Below are 14,607 nucleotides of genomic sequence, written 5' to 3' on the forward strand. Positions count from 1 at the left end.
TGTAGTCTTCCCAGATGGAAAGAATCGAATTAGGAATTTCTGAGCTAGGTCTTCCCATGTAGTAATGAAGAGTAGGGGTTCAGCATGTAACCACCTTTTTTCTTCCTCAATTAAAGAGAAGGGAAAGAATGTTAACCTGACATAATTATGATTCACCCCTTCAGGGATGTATGTATCACTGATTTCCAAGAAGGTCCGTATATGCTGCTACGGACCTTCGTGTGAAAGGCTATGAAATTTCCCCGCTGAATTCAGCAATTGTACCATATTCTGCTTCTATTCAAATCGACCTCTTGGTTCGGCATTTAGAATACTGCTCGTCACATGGTTCATGAGTGGGATTGCCACCTCATGAATAGGTCTAGCAGCGAGTTAAGCAGGAATAACTGGAATAACAAGAGGCGGAATATTTTCGACATTTGGATCATCCAGTTCATTTCTTTGTTCAACCATTCTTTGCCTTTGTTAAAAGATCTGTTCTAGTTTTGCAAAAGCCTCTACTAATTCTTTATCTCTCGCCAGTCCTGGATTCAACTAAACCTGCAAAAATTTACCCGCTAAGATCAAGTCATTAACACTTAAACTTAATATCAAAAACCAAAAATTTAGAAATTTACTAATTATATAGTCCCCGACAAATACGCCAAAAACTTATTGCGACTCAGACGCACATGCAAGTGCACATGATCGTTCAAGTAATATAGTTATTTAAACAATCAGATATCGTTTCCACGAGGACTAAGCAACTAGAAATTTAACAAACTTTTAGTTTTAGACAATGAGTATTAAGTGCTGTAAAGTATCAAGATGATTTGAAACTTGAGAATCAAAATATAAATTAATTAATTAGAAATAAAAGTTTATGACTAAAGCAAGGCAGGCAACAGTTGTAAACAATAATGATAAGAAGTCCAAGGTTGAGGATTTTCAAACAATCATAAAAATCTCCATTCTAATAGTAATTTGTTTGGTTATCGGGTTGTCGATCTTGATCTCTCGACCTAAAATCTTTTATCTATTGAATATTGCAGCTATAACTCCCACAGAGATACAATAATTCTTCTATATTCATTAAGTAATCTTCTTGCAATTGATAATTCTTCTATATTCATTAAGTAATCTTCTTGCAATTGAACCAAACAAGGCTTTTAGCTATATCCCTATCTTAGATGCTAATTCAAACCCCTTATTTTATAAAAGGATAAGAACTTTGCTCCTTAATTTTCTCGTTCTAATCTACGATTCTCTTCTCGGATTCACATAGAAATATAAATTTATTCTAATGGCGTCCAAGCATTAAAATAGTAAGCTCAAAAAATTAAGAACAACCCAGGTGATAATCCAAAAAGAAACTACTATAAAGAATATCAAAGAGTAATCATGTTCTTGACCTCAACCCTAGAACAAGGGCATTTAGCCACTCATGTTAGAATTAAACATAAAAAACAAGTAATTAATCATACCCAAAATTAGTATTGAGGTAAAGAAGTTCAAAATAAATTATAAGAACCCTAAAAGAAAGAATTCTATGCTTTTCTGCCACTACTATGCTTGCCAAAAGTGTTTGGAATTGTGCTCACGTGTTCCTTTTATACTTGAAAAATTTTTACCAGATGTAAATCCTTCACGTGACACATTGATAATCATGTCAACAAAGCCAACGCATCGCGTCAACATCGCATTGATGCACTAGAATTTACCTTTAAAAATCATACTAAGTCAAGTTCTTCAACACACGACATGATGCATTGACATCGCATCATGTCACTGGAATTTTCTCCTCAAAATTTGGCTAAGTGTCAAAACTTTAACATCAACGCGACGCGTTGACATCGCATCGATGCACTGAAAGTTGTAGAAGAAGAATTTTCTAAGGCACAGAACTTATGCATCGACGCGACGCATTGACATCGCATCGATGCACTGGAAATTATTCTTCAAATTTTGGGTAAGTCACACATATTGCCAGTCGACACGACGCATTGAGATAGCATCGTGTCACTGGAATTTTTCTCTAGTTCTTTTCTTTCTTTTCGTCAATCCTCAACTCTTTTCTTTTCTCCTTACTCTCGTGCATCTCCATATGTTTTTGACTTTGATCCATATGGTCTCTCACATCTTTATGATGTATATCCTTTTTTTCTTTGAATCTATGAAAAATTTACCTTGTATCTCTAATCACATCAGTTAGCCACAAAACATAATTTAACTCACAATTCAATATAATTAGCATAATTTTTATTCTCAAAACAAGTCCAAATATAAGTAAATAACAGTGTTTGAACACATAAATATGCCCAAGATCGCATCAATAAAGGTTCGTTAGAGAAATCAATTGGTCGAAGGGGTTACTTAGGAATCTGAAGCAGATATGATAACCAAGTAACCTCATCTCTTTTCTTCTAATTCATTTCCTGCCGAAGGTAAATCATTATTCCAGCAAATTATTTCTCGCTAAGTCCATTTAAGTATTCTTATATCGTAACTTATGTTCATGGGTCTTGAAATCCCAGTGATAAGTTAGAATCTTGATAGTAAGATTAGTGTAGATGAGTTAATTCTATTCCAAAATCCCTATTCGATTTGAGCATCATTTGAGGACGAATATTTCCTGGGGGAGATATTGTTATACCTCATGCTCTCAAAGTCACTATAGAACTTACCACTCATCCGTTAAGTCGTCAAGACTCGACACGAGTCGTATGATGTAGTCGTAACCAATACAGTGTGAGGTGATTGAAGTTTATGGTTACTTGAGGACTCAACCCTAAGATTCGTTACTAGATGTTATGAGTCATATAGTGAGGGTCGTAAGGTCAACAGTGTTAGTTTTCTAAGTTTCTGTCCAAGTTACGAGTGGATTGCTACAAGCTGTGGTAACATGTTATGAGCCGTTAGATATGACTCATATCCAGACCAGTGTATACTCTCTTTGTTTCTGCCAAGGTTACAAGTTTCTAGGTCCACTCGTAATCAAAAGTTATGAGTCGTGAGATGACTTGTGACGACTGACGATCGAGTTTTTATAAGTTCAGTTGAGGGGCCTTTTGGTCTTTTCCCTTTTTAAAACTTCCAACCCACGACTTATAACTTAAGAGAGGCATTAATTTCCTCTATTTTTAGTCAATTAACAACACTTTTCTCCTTACATTCTCAAGAACAAGAAGGCTAGGGTTTCTTTCACTATGACATCTCTCAAGTCTCTAAGTTTAAATTCTCTTTACAAGTCAAGTAAATCCAGGTATGTGGGGTTTTGAACAAGGGTACTCTTTCATCCTTGTGTCAAAAAATTTGATCTTTGAAGTTGAATTTACATGTTATAATTAGGATTCATACCCAAGCTCTCATCTTTTGAAGTATAACATTATCATGTGATTGAAGGATTTAAGTGCACAAGAGTCTTCATATATTCATGTTTTGAATTACAAGATTTCTATTATGATTTAAATTTCTTTAGTTTGACTTGAATTTTGATGAAAAATTTCACTATGATTGTTGAACATGATATTTTGTTATAAGTTTTGTGGAAGAAAGTATGAATTTCAAGGCTTAAGCATAAGTACTAAGTTTACAAGAAACCTATGCTTCAAGCTTCAGTTATATGTATTTCTGCAAGATTAATGTTCAACTTGATCTTTTGTTACAAGATAAGACATGAAATCCACGAACATTCTTTCTGATTATGATTCAAGTAAAGAGAACCATAATTGGTTTCAAGTCTATAAATCCTTATGCTATTTAAGGTGGATTTCTTAAGTATGTACATACACACATATATATATACACACACACATATATATGCATGTACATATATATATATATATATATATATATATATATATATATATGTATGTACATAAATATGTATATATATATATATATGGGAGTAGTATTTAGCACCAAGAAGGGAATATGGATGAGCGTATCCTGAGTTCCTAGAAACTATGAGCCACTGTAGGTTTAAGTTTCAATATGGGTTAAGTTCCGTGATCACTTAAGTTAGGGTTCTATTCCAATGGCAAGGGTAGGGTAGCTCTCCCCAACGTGGGTAAGACGTTAGACTCCATGATAGCGCACATGGTTTATATCATTTAAAAAAATCTCCAATAAGCAAGAGTAAAAGCAAAGATTTTATAAACTAAGTGTAATGACTCACTAAGTTTATTTATTATGCCTTATTACTCATGTTATATGATCATATAGTTTTTTTTTAGATTTACTCAAGTCCAAGGTGAGTCCGCTACATTTAGCATACATGATTTGAAAGCATATATGTATAAAATCAGTTTCTGTTTTACTTATGCATTCACCCTCATATACTCAGTATATTCCAAAGTACTGACCCATACATAAATGTCTATGTGCTACATTATCTTATAATGTAAGTTCTAGTGCTCATTTCCGGCAGCATGATTGATCACAGGCATCGCTTCCCGCATCCCGATATTTGGTGAGTCCTCATAGTCCGAGGATCCAGATCATCAGATTCTTAACCATTGATGAAAGTTACTTTAGTTACTTGATTTCAAATTTCATCCGGGTCAGGTAGGGTCTGTCTTAGTGGCTCTCTAGTTAGTAGTAAAGGCTTGTCAGACTACGTACCTTTCAGTTTAAAGAGTTTATTTGCGACTTCAAGACTTCAAGTCGAGAATAAGATTTTAAGTTGTTTCGTCCCGTGTTTATATGTATGTGTTAGTTTACTTTTCATAAGAGTTTCAGATTATATAGATGTCAAGGGTTATCTTAGGGCTATTCATAGTCCTAGGCACCATGTGACGTCCAGGGGTACTCTTGGATCGTTACAGAGGGTCAAGTAATAAGAAACGATATTATCTATGGTCTATATAAATAAATGAGTTGTGATTGTCATTTAATAAAGTATAACATAAATTATAATTTATCTAATTAAATATAATCTTTAAAAATTTGACCTTATTTTTATTCATTATTTTGTATTTTCTGCATTGAAATATATTTATAAAAATTAATATTACTTATTATTTTCACTTGTAAAATAAATATTAGATTTTGGTTATTATTAATAAAACTAATTTCCTTATTGTGCTAATATATTTTATTATAGACCATCATTAGCTTATATTCTTAATTAGTATTTCTTTTTTTTTTTGGTTCAGGAAATGTTCATGTTTTTATGAAAAAATTGTTACATGAATTTAAATAAAAATGAAAGTATGATAATTTTTAAAAAGTATAAGGAAAAAGTTGACGACGGAAGGGTATTATAGGTATTTTAAAATTTTAATTAGGATATAAAAAGAAATATGACTATTATCTAAAATTGAGAGAGTTTGATTTTTAAAGCAAAGTTGGGTACGATAAATGTTTTTCAGCCTATTAAACATCTACTTATTAAACAGAGATAATACATAAATATGACCCTAAACTTAACATCAAATTATAACTTTGACCTTAAACTTTGACAGTGCACAAATATAACCTTTAACTATTCAAAACTGCACAAATATGACCTTCGATCCTATGTGGCAAAACGCGTGTTCAACACGCAAAACTGAACGCGTCCAGCTTAAAATCTATGGGCATAATATATAAATATGACCTTAAACTTTGACAGTGCGTAAATATGACCTTTAACTATTCCAAACTGCACAAATATGACCTTTAAATGACTTTTTCACTATTATTTTTTAATTATTTTTGGCTCAAAGATGAAAATGACATTTAATTTCTTTTGTCATTGTGGAAAAAGAGCAATATTGAAGATTTATTAATTAGATGGGTCAGCCTCATACGAAAAACAGCGCGGGTATGTATACATATATATATATTATAAAATAGAGGGCGAATTTAAGTTATATAATATATCTAAATATAATTTATTTAAATATTAAATTAAAGATGAAACTATACTAATAAGAAAAAAAATATAGTTTTAATAAAACGTTATTAAATTATCGTTATTAAGGATAGTAGTAGTAGTATATTAAATTAACGTTATCAAATTAATGTTATTACAATTTTATTAAATTAATGTTATCAAAACGTTATTAAATTAACGTAGGGGTGGACCTATGTGGTTGCCAGGGGTTCACCCGAACCCCCTCGGTAAAAAAATTACGTTATATATATAAGGTAGAAAACCTATATTTATGTACGTATATTAATGTTAACCACATGAAACAAGACACTTAGATAGCCCAGTGGTGTTATTTGCTCTTCTTGGGCGCTTCCTTCGGCCTACTGCGCAAGTTTAATTTTTTAATTAAAAAAAAGTTAGGTGTTGCTGCTATAGAAATAAATAAAAAATTTATAATAATAATAATAATAATAATAATAATAATAATAATAATAATAATAATAATAAAAAACGACGCCGTTTTAACACAAAAAGTAAAACTTTGATAATACACAAATATGACTTTTAACTATTCAAAACTACACAAATATGACCTCCCTTCAAGTCAGCTCTTTTAACGATGTGGCACCGTATGATTGGATTACTTTTCCACGTAGGTGCGAGTGAAAATTGCAAAATCAGAAGTCATATTTGTTCAAATTTTGAATAGTTAAATGTCCTATTTATACACTATCAAAGCTTAAAATCAAATTATAATTTAATATCAAATTAGAATCATATATTTATGTATTATCTCTATTAAACACTAAAAAAATGGTATGATCATCAAGAGATAGTGCGTTTTTTCCGCCTATTTGGGAAATGTTGTTTGACGAAAACAAGGGGTATTGAGAAAAGAAAGATGAAGCAGAAAAACACGCACACCCAAATATGCAAACAAAACAATAAACAGAGTTTAATCCCCTTGGCATTTTCTGATTCTGAGGACATTCTCCGTTTTCAACTTTGCCAAGCATTATCTCATTTTTTGGTTTCTTTGTTACAATCCAAAATCTTGATTGATGTGATAGAAAAAATTGACATAGTCAAAAATCGAAAAACAAATTCAAATTAATATTCCTTTCATTCAATATTGTCATAAAAAACACAAACTTGTCAATGTAAAAAGAATTCAATCTTGATTTAGAGTTGCAGAAATGGGTGGTTGTTTTAGCAGGAACAAATATGCACAACGAGATGGTAAAGGGTACAGACCAAGACCGAGAAAAGGGAGCAGTTCTGCATATCACCATTACAAACACCCAGTTTACTATCATGAAGCCTATCCAAGACCACCCCAAGAGAGGCCCTCCTATAAGCCACTGCCACAACCGCAACAACAACAAAAACAAAAGCAGGCTCACCAAGTTACAGTGAAAATTACTCAACCACGTATTCAAGTAATACAGAGAATAGGACAAGATGCCATTTTGGGTAAGCCATTTGAAGATATTAAAGCACACTACACACTTGGGAGAGAATTGGGTAGGGGTCAATATGGAGTTATTTACCTTTGTACTGAGAATTCTACTAGGCAACATTATGCTTGCAAGTCTGTCTTGAAGAGGAAGCTTGTGTGTAGGAAAGATAGGGAGGATATTAAGAGGGAGATTCAAATTATGCAGCATTTGAGTGGGCAATCAAATATAGTGGAATTCAAAGGTGCTTATGAAGACAATTACTCAGTGCACCTTCTGATGGAACTTTGTGCTGGAGGGGAATTGTTTGATAGAATTATTGCCAAGGGATATTACTCTGAAAAGGATGCTGCTGATATTATCAGACAGATAGTAAATGTAGTCTATATTTGTCATTTCATGGGTGTTATGCATAGAGATCTCAAGCCAGAGAATTTCTTATTGACTAGTAAGGATGAACATGTAATGCTTAAGGCTACTGATTTCGGGCTTTCTGTCTTCATTGAAGAAGGTGATATTCTTGCCCCTCACCGTTTTAATTGAAGATTCAAGCTATATACACTGATAGAATAAAGATCTTTTTCACAATTAGTCTGGTTTTAACCTATGATAGTAGGTTAGTTACTATGTTTACCAGATTATCAATTAATGTTTGTCATGAAGATTTTCCCATAATTGTCTTATAAGTGATCGGATTGTCCAAAAAAGATTTATGTTTCCACAATGCAAGTGCAAAGAACTTAAACTCTTTAGTTATTATAGTTAAGATTTAGTGATACATTCATTGTTTTTCTGAGTCACTCACTTGGATTAGGTGTCTTTTCACTTACTTCTCATATTCATTGCTACTAGTTTTTTTTTTTTTTTTTTGTAAATGTATAACGGCAATGTCATTTTTGTTCCAGGACACTAACAATAGCATCTAAGTGAAAGTTTTCAAATGGCAAATTTTGATAGGTGTACCATCTAAAATAAACTACGAAGAGCGGCCAAATCTTTTAGGGAAATGTACGTTGTTTATTATGCCTGAAATAGAATGGAATATCTCCATCTTACTTTCCTAGTTCTGTGTAGTACCAAAGAGAAATAGTTGTGAATTATGTATCACTACAACAACAACAACAACAACAAACTCAGTGTATTCCCACCTAGTGGGGTCTGGGGGGTAAGATGTACACAGTCCATACCTCTACCTCTGATGAAGTAGAAAGGCTGTTTCCGATAGACCCCCAGCTCAAGACACGAGATACCACACAAATACATAGTAAAGCACAGAAGCAGATTACATAACATAAATACGACACCCATAAGTAATATAAAACAGAGGAAAGCAGAGGAAAGCACACAGATTCGTAATAAAACATGGAACACGGAAGACGGAATCATAACAGGAATAAAACCCCCACCAAGTAATTCCCTACACTAGCGACCCAAACTGGCCCTAATCCTCTGCCGAAATTCGCGCCCTCCAGACCTTCCTATCTAGGGTCATGTCCTCGGTGAGCTGTAACTGTTCCACTAGTACTTTTAAAATATATGTTGTATTATTCACCTACTTGAGCCTTTTAGGTAGGATTTCACGAGACATTTGACCAAGAGTGCCAGATAATATGAATACATTTCTTTTATAACCCTGATGTTCGCACTAGCTTGCGCACTCCTCGACTAATTCCACGGGACAACTGCTACCAGGTACTAGGTAACTGTGTCCACCAACGCTAGAATGGATAGAAAGAGATCACCTAGTGTTTTTGTCTCTATTGAGATTTGACCTTGAGGTCTCATAGTTCTCAACCCACTTCATTGACCATTAGGCCACACCCTCGGGTGCGTTAAACTGAATGCATTTCATAACTCATGGTTCAATTACCAACAGAGACAAACACTGAGTGATTTCTTCTCATCTGTTCTAGCCTTGGTTGATAGAGTTATCTCGTACCTATCGCTGGTCGGAGGTGGCAAATAATACCACATTTATCAAAAAAAAAAAAAAGCTCATGTTTCACCTGCCAGGTTAAACAACATTTATGTTATTAACACTAGTCCAATCTGTGGTTAGCCGATAACACTTGTCCAATATGACAGTATACTGGAAAGTATATGTTCACTGAATCTTTTGTAATACCCTAATCAGTTGATTCAATGGTATGAGCAGGACACCTATTCTGTGAAATACGACAAGTTTCTTCTTCTAGAATTAAGGTATCTTTGTAGAGTTTATGTATTTTGAGGGAAAATGGAAATAGAGGGTTCGCTTTTAAGCTGTGAAGAAGCTGATGGAAGAATTATTTATGGAAATTAATGATACAATAGTAGCCTTTTCTCTTTAAATAAAATTTGTCCCACACTATGTATAATTGAATGTCAAAATCAAAAGGCCCTTTCTTTTTCCTCTGTTGAGGCATTGTTTATCTATAACAGAAAAAGGGATAAACCCCCCAGACAACATATATGCAGGAAATAGAAAAATCAGTCTGGCCAATTATATTATCATCAAGAAAAACAACCAGTCAAGGAAGAGTGAGGATAAATTAGATTCAGAAGTTCATGATCTAAGGAGGGAAGCTCTTGCTACAGTAGACATGAGATTGCATGAATCATCAGCTTTTACAAACTTATGAGGATTACTACATTTAAATAATTCTATATGACCTATTAGATAGAATAAAATTTACTACAACATTTCATGATGTCAACCAACCTCCTTGGATGAGTTTGATCTTTACGTCATAACCTGAATTTGTGGCATTGACCGAAATCTTAATTCTTAAGTAAATGAAAGAATTCGATGTTAAAGTTACAAAGACGTAAAATAAACATCATAGTGTAACCTAATAAGTTACTAAATGTGTATTACTTCATATCACACTGCCAACCCCCTCTCACCTATTTCTCTTTATAGGATTATTAATCGGTGTACTTCACAGGAGATTCCTCTTCTCTTGCAATTCAAGTTTATTTGGATGCTCAATACTCTGTTTGATTCCATAAATCACTGAACCTTCTCTGATAACAGATATGTTACCTATATCAGTTCCTTATGTACCTCTTGCAAGTGTTTTGATGATCCCACCATTTATATTGTATCTAAAGCTGTTATCAAACCATTGTTGACTTAAACTATCCTTGTTTCCTGCACCCTGACTTAAACTATCCTGGTTGACTTACACATTTCAAATTCATGTTTTATTTATTGATTTCAGGTAAGGTGTACCGCGATATAGTTGGTAGTGCATACTATGTAGCTCCTGAAGTATTGAGGCGCAGTTATGGAAAGGAAGCTGATGTATGGAGTGCAGGTGTTATTTTGTATATTCTACTTAGTGGTGTACCTCCATTTTGGGATGGTAAGGACAGAGATGAAAACATAATAAGATGCTGTACTGGGTGTTATTTTCTGCATTTCTCTTTTAACTTGTCTTGCCAAATCTTTTCAGAAACTGAAAAGGGAATATTCCATGCTATACTAAAAGGAGAAATTGACTTTCAAAGTGATCCATGGCCATCCATTTCAAATTGTGCCAAGGATCTTGTTCGAAAAATGCTAACACAGGATGCGAAAAACAGAATCACGTCAGGAGAAGTTCTTGGTATCTCTTTCTCTCTTTTTCTTTTTGTGTTATCAAAGGCTACACAGTGATCTTCTCATTTTATATAGTACTTAATCACCACAATGTGGTTTTGTATAGGCATGGAGAGAAATCATATGTATTTTGGTCCATAGTGTGACTATATATTATATATTGCCAGAGCACTATCGAGGGGATTATGTTTTGGATATATCATGTATTTGTTTGGAAATACTTTATTTTTTCTTCACAAGACATCGGATAACAATCTATTGATAAAGAAGACACAGAACTACAATTAATAAGGCAATTTAAATGATGGTAGACATAAACTGAGTTGGAATCCAAAATTAAAAACTACAGAAATTAAAAAACAAATTAATGAGTGGTGGAAGTGGTACAAGGCATTGGATGATTCTATCCCTAATTCGGCCTCTTTGGGTTTTCTTTTCGACAGCAAACCCTCACTATTTTAGTCCATTTCCACCGTCCCCCTACCCCTTAGGTGCTAACCCCCTTACTTGGAGAGGGAAGGTTACCAACACATAGTCAGACTATTCAAGCTGGAGAACTAAACATGGGACTGATCATATAATATCAACTTTCAGATGAAAGTGTGCAAGAGTTTATTAACTTATTTTCCCCTACTATTGCAAATTAAACCGTCCCTTAAACTGATCCTTAGCTTTTCTTGCCTAAGATTGTCCTATATCCTACCCCATCTGGATGGTATGTAGAAATTGCTGAAAGTTCAACCAACTTGCGGAGTACATGCCTAGTCATCTCATAGTTATCTTTTTCATTTTCTGGAAAAACATATCTTCATTTGGACAGTCCATCAAAGGGAACAGGGATAGACACTTTTAGGCCAAAGACAAACAAAAAGAATATAATATGGTGTCATTTTGACATAATATAAGTTTTAGAATTAATACTCCCCAGTCTCACACTTACACACCAAGACACAACTTGTGTGCTAGCCTTGTTATCGTGCATTGTTCAATATTCCTCTTACTATAACTGGCAGTGTTGTTGCATCGATCACATTTGTTTCCAAATCACTTTAATGCATCTATGACATTGTGAGGAAGCTTCTACAAAGAGTGAAGTGTTTTATGTCTGTGTGACCAATATAATGATGACAGGAAAGTGCAAGAGGTTGTTTTGCTACTAGTAGAAGGTGATAGTTTTGTTGTTTGTCGATATATTTCTTATGAGAAAAAGTGAAAGAAGAATTAGAGACGAAATATTAACTCTATTTATCAAGTAACATCCAAAGAAAGCCTTTTTTTTGATCCTCTTATTGGCTGCATCTACGTAAAGGCCATATTTAATGGATTCCACCATCAGATTTTCAGTTACTTTAAGGGGTCGTTTGGTTGGGAATGTAGTTATGCTGGGATTAGTTATGTTGGGATAAGTTATGATGGGATAAGTTATACTGGGATTAGTTATGCTGAGATTATTTTTTATTGAGTGTTTGGTTTGTTGTATGGACTGCGTACATTCTACCCTTCCCAGACTCCACTATGTGGGAATATACTGGGTTTTTTGTTGTTGTTGTTGTTGTTGTTTGGTTTGTTGTATTCAAAATAATATGCATGGTATAATTGCTAAGAATAAATTAATTGATTACCAAAATACCTTCCATCTTATTTAACTTTTTTTTTTTTTGTATATTTCTTTTCAAGCTTTAAATATTTATTCTTGAAAATTAAACTTTCCTCTTATTTAGCTTAATTTTTTTTGTATGTGCATTTTCATGATTATATCGTGTGTATTTTAAAAATAAAACTTTCATCTTATTTAGCTTTAATTTTTTTGCATGTGCCTTCCCATGATTATGCCGTGTGTGTTTAAAAAAAAAAATCTTACTACATCTTATTTAGTTTGAAATAAAAACTTCCAACTTAAATTTGTTAAAGTAAAAGAAGATTTGTTGTTTATATTACTTCATTTAAACACATATCACTCATATAATATAGAATATTAAAATTTATCTTAATTGATATATACAATATCAATTTTCAAGTGATTAAAAAACTATTTAATTTAAAATATGTAATTGAACAATGAAGTTGATTGTGAACATAGATCACTCATATAATATAGTGATCAACATTTCAATTCAAATGCTTAACAATGGCTTAAAACTACGACAAGGCCTGTGCTAGATTTTAATTCTTAACAGTGCTTAACAATTCTTAACAATGCTTAACAATCAACATTATTTCAATTCAAAAAATGGCTTAACAGATCACTACGACAAGGCAACAACTGAAATACAACTAAGATATAACTAGTAGATGTAATGCCTGAGTAAAGCTAGTTAAAAGTCCAACAACTAAATAATAAAAATAATAAATTGGTAGTTAATTAAATTTGTCTTTGGCTGAAAAATTAGTTATAAGAGGTTAATATGGTTTGTGGGTTTGGGGGTAATCTTAGGTTGTCGATAAATATTACTCAATTGAAGATAGGTTAATTAAAACTCTAATAATTTTAATATTTATAAAAATATTGAGGATTAATTCATTACAAATTTCATCTTAAAAAAACAAAATTTAATATTCATCTACATTTTATGCATTTATGAAAAGTTTTTAGTGTATTATTTATCAAATGTTTAACATAAAATGTGAAAAATATTAATATGCATAAAATATTCTTATATTTATTAAACATGTCTACCTATGTTGTATAGTTTTGTTACCCATCTAGATGACCAAATTATAATGTTTATCATTTGTATAAATATAAAATTACTATCTTACTATTTGGTTTACGTATATGGTTATGTCATATAATTTACGGATCGCCTAAAGTGGTCGAGTTAGATTGATTAATTAATTATGCACATACGTACGAACATAAAGTAGCCCGTGCATGAATATAGGTAGGGGTAATTTTGTCCTTTTATAAATTTATCCCAAAGATAAATTATGGTGGGATTGTTATCCCACCAATTGTGTGGATAACTTATCCCGGTGCTATTTATTAGTCCCGGGATAAGTTATCCCGAATATTGCCAACCAAACATGCATTAAAAATTTTTATTCCGGAATTATTATTTTATCCCGGTATTATTTGCTTTAGCACCTCATACCAAACGACCCCTAAGAACTTTAATCTTATGTTACATCACAAGTAGCCCAAATACTTGTTCCTTCAAGTTCTTTTTTGATAAATCAAAGTTCCAAAATGTGGATAAATGTACACTAGGTTTTTAAACTTTGTCCAGTGTTATGATGTGTTGGTGAGTATTTCTTGCTGTTTTTGTCTGCTTAGTCTTTTCCATTTTGACTTGCTTCTCAGGTTTCTTAATCTTGTTAATATATGATTTGGGAATTGAGGGCTTCACTTGCTTGGAGCTTGGTTAGTATGTTGGAATTAAATTATGTGCCTTCCTTGATGTTCTTTTGCTTGATTCTACAGAACATCCATGGCTTCAAAGTGGAGAAGCATCAGACAAACCAATAGACAGTGCAGTGCTCTCCAGAATGAAGCAGTTCAGGGCAATGAACAAGCTCAAGAAACTAGCACTGAAGGTAGAATTTAATATTGCAACTATTATTTCTACATGAAAAGTGGTTAAACTTAGAATGTTTCTTTGACTTTCATCATTGTTTCTTCAGCAGTAAAAGTGAGACGAAGCATTTTCTGGAGACTTGATGTAGAAAGTATAACTACAATCAACTTGATGTTTCATCTCTTCAAGAAAGTTGTTACACAATTGGTTAAATTT

At 32.9% G+C, this 14,607-nt stretch overlaps 1 protein-coding gene across 2 annotated transcripts in view; it reads left to right on the forward strand.

Moving 5' to 3' along the window:
• Positions 1-6,663: 6,663 nt before the first annotated feature.
• Positions 6,664-14,607, forward strand: part of LOC107858467 (calcium-dependent protein kinase) — a 32,742-nt gene continuing 24,798 nt past the window's right edge. The window contains exons 1-4 of one of the 2 annotated variants that reach the window (XM_016703132.2): positions 6,664-7,804; positions 10,497-10,640; positions 10,731-10,883; positions 14,298-14,410. In XM_016703132.2, coding sequence (XP_016558618.1) covers positions 7,033-7,804; positions 10,497-10,640; positions 10,731-10,883; positions 14,298-14,410 — 1,182 coding nt within the window. In that variant the 5' untranslated portion in view covers positions 6,664-7,032. The remainder of the gene's footprint in view (positions 7,805-10,496; positions 10,641-10,730; positions 10,884-14,297; positions 14,411-14,607) is intronic. The other variant, XM_016703133.2, reaches the window with a different exon arrangement.

Source organism: Capsicum annuum, chromosome 2, assembly GCF_002878395.1.
Source record: "Capsicum annuum cultivar UCD-10X-F1 chromosome 2, UCD10Xv1.1, whole genome shotgun sequence".
NCBI classification, from domain to species: Eukaryota; Viridiplantae; Streptophyta; class Magnoliopsida; order Solanales; family Solanaceae; genus Capsicum; species Capsicum annuum.